This window comes from Octodon degus, unplaced genomic scaffold, assembly GCF_000260255.1.
Source record: "Octodon degus isolate 3935 unplaced genomic scaffold, OctDeg1.0 scaffold00226, whole genome shotgun sequence".
NCBI lineage: Eukaryota > Metazoa > Chordata > Mammalia > Rodentia > Octodontidae > Octodon > Octodon degus.
In genome coordinates, this window is record NW_004524802.1 from 2449346 (window position 1) to 2457891 (window position 8546).

Below are 8546 nucleotides of genomic sequence, written 5' to 3' on the forward strand. Positions count from 1 at the left end.
ATCCCCGGCACCACAGGCTGCGCTGGTGCTGCCCTTGTGGGCATATTGAGCCAGCCATTGAGACTGCCTGTAATCCAGTGCTGGAGAGGGTGAAAACAGAAGGCTTACTCTAAGTCCAAGATGGGAGGATCATTACAAGCCCGCATAATGAGACTCTGAACTAAATACATTCACAAAAAAAGGGGCTACTGATGTAGCTCAGCGTGAAGGCCCTCAGTTTAATCTCTAGTATCACCCCCCCAAAAGATGCGAGAATAAAAAGAACCTTACACCCAGCCCACTACCAGTGATGAACATTAATACACTAATACTTGTGGTTTTGAGACAGGTTCTCTCTGTAACCCAAGATAGCCTCCAACTGGAGATCTTCCTGCCTTTGCCTCCCCTGTGTAGGGATTACAGGCCTTAAAACTACAGTGTTGAAGAAAAGCAGGGATGGTCACAGAGAGCCAGGGGTGCCCACCCCACGCCAGCGCACCTGTTAAAGCGCTTCAGCATGATGGCGTTCTCTGTGCAAAGGTCATCAGCAGGCAGGGAGCTGGCCTGCCAGCGCAGCCGCTCATCGGCGTTAGACAGGTACTCGGTCCTTGCGATGTCTGTGCGGAACTGAGGGGGGTGCTGGTTAGCCACACCACACCCCAAGTGCAAATGCTGGCCCCTGCCTTAGCACGCTCTGACCCCCCAGGCACCTGGATGTTGGCTTGCTGCAGGTGGTGCGACCAGGTGGTGAAGAGGTTCTGCCGCATCTGCTGGTCGAAGTAGCCTGCATAGGCAATGAATGCAGCAGACAAGAGGCAGTCCCCGGCGATGGTGGACATCTGGTTCTTGAAGGTCTCACTGGTCTTCTCCCATCGCTCTCGTTCGGCAGACAAGCTCTTAAGAAGAGCAGTGCTTCGATTCACCTGAGAGGAGAGTCAGGGAGGTACAGGAACAGCACAGCCAGGGCGGCCTAAACGCTGCGTGCAGGGCCTGACGTGGCCTGGTGCTGAGACCAGGCCGCACCCACTCAGGACAGCAGCGCTGCTCTAGGACCCGCCAGGCCAGGCAGTGGCACAGGGACCAAGGGCCTGGGGCGAGGGCAGTAGGTGGGCACCTGGAGGGGACCCCAGGACAGAGCGGACCACCGTGGAGGCACAGCAGAGCAAAAGGGAGTGAGCAGCCACACATGGGGGAGGGGACAGGAGACACTGGCAAGGCCCACAAGGTGAGGCATATACAGGGATGTGGAGCAGGCAGCCTCTGGGCCTGCAGGCTGGTGTCCCCCTCCACAGACCATGCTGTAAATACTCAGGCTCCAGTAGACATAAAGAGCTGGGTTGCTGGGGCTGACACGGTGGTGCAGAGCAGCCAATACATTTGCCTGTCCTCCACCAGGACAGAGTGCCTCAACAGCACGACAGATGTGGGACAGGGCCAGCGCACCACAGACCCGGAGCCTGCGTACCTTCGCCTCCACAGCCGCCAGGTCCGCCTTGATGGCCTGGGCCTCTGAGATGAGCACAGCATACTCCTCCTTGTAGCGCGCAATACTGGCCTCGAGGTCACGGATCATCTGCTCCACCTCGTTGGCCTTCTGCTGGTTGTCCTTGGCGTCATCCTCCAACTTCTGCAGCTCGTTTCGCAGGGGCTCAACACGCTTGAGCATATCTGCGTAGTTCAGCTGCGAAGGGCAAGGGGTGGGTGTGATGCACAGGAGGCGGGCAGCATCAGCAGGCGCAGAGCCCCCGGCCCACACTGACCTGTGCGATGGCCCATTTCACCATGGGACCGCATGCCAGCGAAGCCCGGTTCACAATTTCATAGTTGTAACTTGGATTGGACATGTAGTTTTTCTTCATTTTCTCCCTTATGGCATCACTGTGGAAGAGTTTTATTTCTAAGCACGCACAGGCCAAATCAGGCCACTGATTTCCTGGAACCAGTGACAGAGGGGTCCAGAGCTACCTCCCATATTGCTGCCCAGATGACCCAGAGGATGAGCCAGGTGCACAGGGGGCAATGCTGCCCAGAGGGACAGACCCTGCGCTGGTTCTGGGGCAGCAGCTTGTGGCTCTGACCCCAACCTCATCCAAGGGCAACATCCACCAGGCACCCCCGGCTACCCAGGACAGGCCGAAGGGCCGGTGAGCCTCCGAGGACGAGGTCCAGGGAGGCACACGCGCTGTGGCTCATGGCTCCCTACCTGATCTCCTCGGCAGAGAAGTTGACGATGGTGGGGATGAAGTTCTCACGCATGATGATGGAGCGGATCTGCTTCCAGTCCGTGGTGCTCTCGCCCAGCAGCAGGCAGATGGACTCGAGGGCCAACTTCACGGCCGCAGGGGGGTTGGCCATGGACCGCACCTCCACCAGGTGCTGCTTCTTGATGGACTTTACGGCTGTGGCAGGGGCGGGGCGGTGAGAGGCCAGAGGCTGAGGCTACTGCCCAGCCCCAGGGGTGGCGTCCTGGCAGGCCTGAGACAGCTAGACGCACCTGATCGCACTACGCTCACCAGTACGGCTAGACGCACCTGATCACACTACGCCCACCAGTACGGCTAGACGCACCTGATCACACTACGCCCACCAGTACGGCTAGACGCACCTGATCGCACTACGCTCACCAGTACGGCTAGACGCACCTGATCGCACTACGCTCACCAGTACGGCTAGATGCACCTGATCGCACTACGCCCACTAGCACAACCAGACGCACCTGATCATACTACGCCTGCTGGTGGACGCTCCTAAAAAACCCAGGCAACTTAGTGAGGCTCTGTTGATTAGAGGCATGCGCCACCACACCCAGTCTCTGTGGCTGGCTCAGTGCGCCTGGGGGTGGGGCTGGCACATCACACAGTGCCAGGGATTGAACCCTGGTCCCTGCGCTTGCCTAAGCAGGCACTTAGTCTGCTGAGCTATCTCACTGCTTTTTTTTTTTAATTTTATTTATTTATTCATTGTGTGTGTGTGGCCAGCTCAGCCCACCAGGGGGCGCTGGCATGTGGTGCTGGGGGATTGAACCGCGGTCCCTGTGCTTTGCCAAACTCCCTCCGAGTAGGTGCTTTAGACCACTGAGCCATCTCTCCAGCCCTCACTGCTTCTTTATGGGGAAATCTGATTCGGCTCTTGTCCAGCTCTGGGACCATAATCCTAGAGACAACCGAGTTTGTGAATCCAGGTAGCATTGTAATTATCAACATCTTTAAAGATACCTAGTGACATAATGCTTATTTGGCCAGTTTTCTCTAGTAAGAGCAGTTAATGTGGCAAATCAGATGAATTATACAGGAACTTCACTCTAAAAGATAGAGACAACCTTAAGAAATTTGGTTACATTCTACGTAGTCCAAGCTGGCCTCACACTCAAAACCCTTTGGCCTCAGCTACCAAGTGCTGGGATGAGAGATGCGTGCATGGTGCCTGGCTGGCCCTGAGGATTCAGAAAGGCTTCAGGTCTTTACTAACTATGCAAGGAATCCGCAGGACCCTGTACCAGCCACTGGGAGCACTGAGGGACACTGAGGGCGCTGGCAAGACCTACCATTCTGGGCCTCGATGACGGCGGGCTCCACCTTGTCCAGGTCCTCTTTGACGCTCATCTGCTTGTCTGCAATCACTTCCTGCTGCTTGTGCAACTGTTCCTGGATTTCTTGGCTCATGACCTAGGATGGAAAGGTGCTCAGGCACACGGATCTGCGGGAACAGGCTGAGTGACTCCTCGACGGCCCCTGCCACATACGCATACACACAGATCCCAAAGCCCATCTCAAACGAAGTTCTTGCTCCTCACTGCATCCGAGTCTGCCCAGGGCCCTGGAGGCAGACGACGAAGAGAAGTACCTTTTTCTTCTCGGCCTCCTGCTGGTCTTTCACCATCTTTTTCAGCTTGTCGTTGGCTGCAGCGTTCTTCACCTCCAGCTCCTGGCTCTTTATCCGCAGGTCTCTGCGCAGCTCTTCCACCTGGGCGCGTGACCCACAGTGGGAGCTTAGAAACGGAAGTCCTCCCCGAGGCCCAGCCCCAGGGCGAGGCTGGCCCAGGCCTACCTGGTCCACGGTTTCCTTGATCTTTCTGAGCCCGACATTCAGGTGCATTTGCTGCTCCTCCAGCTCGCTGCGTTTCTCGTGGAAAAGATTGGCGTAGTGGTTGATGAAGTCAAGGTAGTGGCGAGGGGTGATGGCCATCGTCCTGCCTCCTCGCTTGGCGAGCCGAGCATTGGCCTTGCAGGAGGGAAAGTCAACTTTTCTCTCTCTCCCAGATGCGCTGTGCCTCAGCCTCAGGCAACCTCCTGTTTCACCTCACTAGGCCGCACGCACACTGCCCAGCTCAGCGTCAGGACACGCGGGAGGGCAGCCAGCCAGCTGCGAGCGCTCAGCAGGCCTGACCAAAGAGCCCGCCCCTCCAGCGGCCCTCACAGGTCTGACCCTCTAACCTCACAGCATGCTGTAGGTGCAAAGGCCCACGGAATGTTGTGTCTGCTTCCCTCACTGCTCCTTCTGTTTCTGTCTTTGATACTGGGGCTCCAACATGATACCCTGTACTTGCCAAGCAGGTGCTAACGCTACTGAGCTATATCCCTGGCCCCTTTGTTGGGTATTATTATTATTATTATTATTATTATTATTATTATTAGCTGAACTGGGGACTGAACTCAGGCCCTTGTACTTGCCAGGCAACTGCTTATTCAACTGAGCTATCTCCCCAGCCCTACTGTTATTTTTTTAAGTAAAAAACTTTATTTATTTGGTATAGGGTCTCCATGCAACTCAGACTTGTAGTGATCCTCCCATCTCAGCCTCCCCAGTGCTCGGATTATAGGCAGTGCCACTATACCTGCTTTCAGTGGCCGGCACAGCATGTAGTACGAGGGATCAAACCCAGGTCCTTGCACTTGCCAGGCAGGTGCTTAGACTGCTGAGCTATCTCCCCATCCCCTTTGTTTTTGAGACAGAGTTTCACTATGTAGTGTAGCTCAGCCTCAAACTAGCAGCAACCCAGAAACCTCTGCCTGAAGAGTTCTGGAATCACAGTGTAGCCTGGCTAGTGCGTTTTTTTTTTTAATCTTTTACTAATTTTAATGAGAAAAAAAGACAAAGTAGCAATGATAGTTTCAGAACAGGTTAGTATGACACAAGAACACACTGCATACTGTTGTCTTCATAGTAGTTATTCACAGTGCTGACTTTCAAGAGACACTGAAAGAGGAAATGATACAGAAACAGGCTTATGTACCACAGGGCTCTGGTCTCCTGTGGCCTGGAACGGACAATGCGCTAGGAGCTGCGGGGCTGGCTGGGAGGGCACTGGTGCCGGGAACAGGAGCTCCAGCAGGGTTCGTACAGCTTTCCTGGCAGGCAGCAGTAGACTTATGGAGCCCAAAGGTGTAGGTAAGTAAGGGTCAGCAAGCGAAACCAGCAGGTTTCTGGAAGAAAGCCTAACTGGTGGCAGCCACAACCCTGCATCTGGACATGTTGCATGGCAAGCCCTGATCCAGAGCAGGGGAGGCCTGGACTCGAAGTGGGGGGATGGGAGGAGGAGAGGACAGCTCTGCAGAGGCAGAGAGCCATGGGGCCAGGAAAACTCCAGCCTGGGAACAAGGGTGAGACATCGCTTAGTAGAAAGGAAACAAGGGAGAAACACGCATGTCTGCAGCATGGGCACCATGACGTCACCCAGAGTCCCTAACAGCATGAGGACGAATCATTCTCGCATGCACTCAACTGGACTCACCTGGTGAAGAGTCTGATGGACGAACACACAGCTGTTCACGATGGCCTCACGGTGTGACGGCGGCTGTGGCAGCTTGTCATACACTACTGGCATGTAATCTGGCACGATGTAGTTGGGCTTCTCCAGGTCCATTTTACTCGTGAATTCTTTGCCAACTTGGTACAGGGCTTCGGTGGACCAGTCCCCAAACCAGTTCAGCACACACCTGCCGAGATGCCAGTCTCAGACCCACTGCCAGCAGGGGCTGTCCTCAGCGGGAGCTGGTGACCAGGCCCAGCGTACCTATTAAAGAGGGCAGGCGATGTGGCCGCCCGGTCCTTGAGCCCCTCAGAGGATGGGTTCATGGTGAACACGACATGCAGGTTGCGGATGACCTGGCTTGTGAACCACTTGTAGAGCTCCTCGTGGGAGTCCAGCATCAGGCCTTCCTTCTGTGCACCCTCCTTACACTGTGTCATCAGGGTGGCGTACTCGTCTCCTTCGAAGAGCCCAGGAACCTGAGGGAAATGAACCCCGTGGTGATGCACTGCCCCTGGGCATGAGGTACCACACCACCTGCCACCCAGTCACCTCTCCATTAGCCAGAAGGGTGTTCATCCGCTCCAGGAACCCAGAATCCAGAACATTGGACTCATCCATTATAAATGCTATCTTCTCATTCTTGCAGCCGGAGCGTCGCAACACCGTGCGCAGGTCCTCGTCGAAGTCCTCCCCAGTGTACTTCCTGTGCACCTGCGGAGGCAGCCCCAGTCAGGGACTTGCTCAGCCTGGCGCTGTAGGGAGCGGGGCTGCTGCTGACCCACCTTGATCTGGTAGACGCTCAAGCCATTCATCCAGGCCACAAAGCGGGACAAGGTGGTCTTTCCTGCTCCACTGACACCAATCAGAAGCAAGTGGCCTTGGGGTTGGCGGAATATTCTGCAACATAAGATAAATGTCAAGGCTGCTGTGCCTCATCCCCCTTGAACACTCATGTCCTAAACTCTTCTGGTACTGAACCTGTGCTGTTTTGTTTGAACCTGAGTATGTCTGAAGCTGAGCTTGTACATTAAACGTTGTTGAGCAGCTGTTATCTGCCAGGTCCAGTGGGGACACGAACAATGGCAAGGCACGGTCTGGCTGTTCTGGACTCTCAGGGGTCCTGAGGGGACGAGCCTAGCTCTGGAGGGGTGTGGGGAGCAACATTCTTCTTGGGACCCAAGGTTTGGACCGTGAAGCTGGACTTGGAGAAGAGGAGAGCACAGCGGGCAGGAGAGGCGGGGCAGGGGCGGGGGCAGCCTGGGGTTGAGGCATGATCCCGCCCCCAAGATGGGCCAGGAGCCAAACGCTCACCTGTCGATCCTGAGCACATGGTCCAGCACCTCATTGAACAGTACCAGAGGAACATCGAGCTCTTCTTCATAGAAGACCTTCAGCCTCGCTTTGACGTAGTCTCTCAATTCTTCTTGGTCGACTGGGATGTAATCCTATAAGAGAGAGAAAGATGACCACCCACGTTGCTTAGAAGAAACCACCTGAAGCACCAGAACCACGTCCCTGTTACTTCCTTCCAGTATGGAGACACTGCTGAAAAGTGCAATGGGAGGTCACTTTTACAACGCAACACTAACAGTGTAAACTGATTTATGTTCTTAGAACCCTAAGATCTACGTCTTTACATCGGTGTTCAAACTAACTCATAATTTTGCATTACAGATAAAAACTAAAACTTTTCTGAACACACGGAGAAGCACAGCATGATCCTGGAGCAGGGTGTGCACCACGTGGTGAGCAGCGGCTCCGGTCCCTTCACGGAGGGCCCCGTGCGACCCAGCTGGGGCCTTGGGTGTGAGGCCTCCTACTTGGACGTGTGACTGTCAGCCTTCTCCATGCTGCATGGCACAGCCTTCCTGTGCAGACCCGGGGCTCTGTCGTGAGTGGCAACCTTCCAGGGGAGGTGACACTTGGCCACGGTGACTGAGGGGAGCGCTCAGCAAGGGGTAGAGAAGGGTGGGCTGGGGAGCGGCGTGGCCCCTCACCTTGGACAGCCAGTTGCTGTACAGGATGGGCCGGCTCATGGCCTTTTCCTTGTCTATGTTGGGGAAGTGCTTCAGGGCGACCATGTCAATGTTCTCATCAGTCCAGCGCCGCTCCTCATCCTCCACCAGCCTGCAGGAGGGGCGAGCGAGAGAGGAGTCGGTGGGGGCCAAGCCGGACTCAGCAGGCTGTGAGCACGGGGCCCTCATTATTTCCTCAGCAGCCACGCTGACTTCAGAAATGAAAGCAGAAACTTGCTTTTGTGTTTGAGGGGAGGCGCTGCTAGGCAGCCCAGGCTGGTTGTGAATGCCTGAGACTGGGTGCTCCTCCTGCCTCGGCCTCCTAGAGCTGGCCCAGGTGCAGTCCATGCGCCCTGCTGGAGCCTGTTGGAAGCAATGCTCCCAGTGCCGCGGAGGCCTGCGGAGAACAGCAGCCTGATCTAGACTCGGGGGGCTCTCGGAAGTCCAAAGCGCAACAGTGGCAAGGTGCAGGATGCACCTGAGGTCAGGGTCACTGTTATGCTGGAGCCTATGCAAAAATATTAAAACAAAACACAAATTTCCCTGATGTTATGGGAAGTCTGTGACAAATACATAGTAGTTTTGTTTTCCTTCATTAAAAAGGGCAAACGGGCTGGAGAGATGGCTCAGTGGTCTAAAGCACCTACTTGAAACAAGCTTGGCAAAGCACAGGGACTGTGGTTCGATCTCCCAGCACCACATGCCAGCCAGCCCTGCCCCTGGTGGGCTGAGCTGGCCACACACACACACACACACACACTCTCTCTCTCTCTCTCTCTCTCTCTCTCTCTCTCTCTCTC

At 55.4% G+C, this 8546-nt stretch overlaps 1 protein-coding gene across 1 annotated transcript in view; it reads right to left on the reverse strand.

Annotated features, from left to right (window-relative positions):
* Dync1h1 (dynein cytoplasmic 1 heavy chain 1) overlaps positions 1-8546 on the reverse strand; it is a 73853-nt gene that overhangs the window by 10991 nt on the left and 54316 nt on the right. The window contains exons 43-56 of the mRNA XM_004645405.2: positions 7729-7858; positions 7043-7176; positions 6514-6628; positions 6281-6442; positions 5993-6207; positions 5711-5915; positions 4027-4200; positions 3823-3942; positions 3524-3644; positions 2183-2378; positions 1740-1857; positions 1445-1660; positions 690-902; positions 479-606 (exon numbers count right to left, since the gene is read on the reverse strand). Coding sequence (XP_004645462.1) covers positions 479-606; positions 690-902; positions 1445-1660; positions 1740-1857; positions 2183-2378; positions 3524-3644; positions 3823-3942; positions 4027-4200; positions 5711-5915; positions 5993-6207; positions 6281-6442; positions 6514-6628; positions 7043-7176; positions 7729-7858 — 2247 coding nt within the window. The remainder of the gene's footprint in view (positions 1-478; positions 607-689; positions 903-1444; positions 1661-1739; positions 1858-2182; positions 2379-3523; positions 3645-3822; positions 3943-4026; positions 4201-5710; positions 5916-5992; positions 6208-6280; positions 6443-6513; positions 6629-7042; positions 7177-7728; positions 7859-8546) is intronic.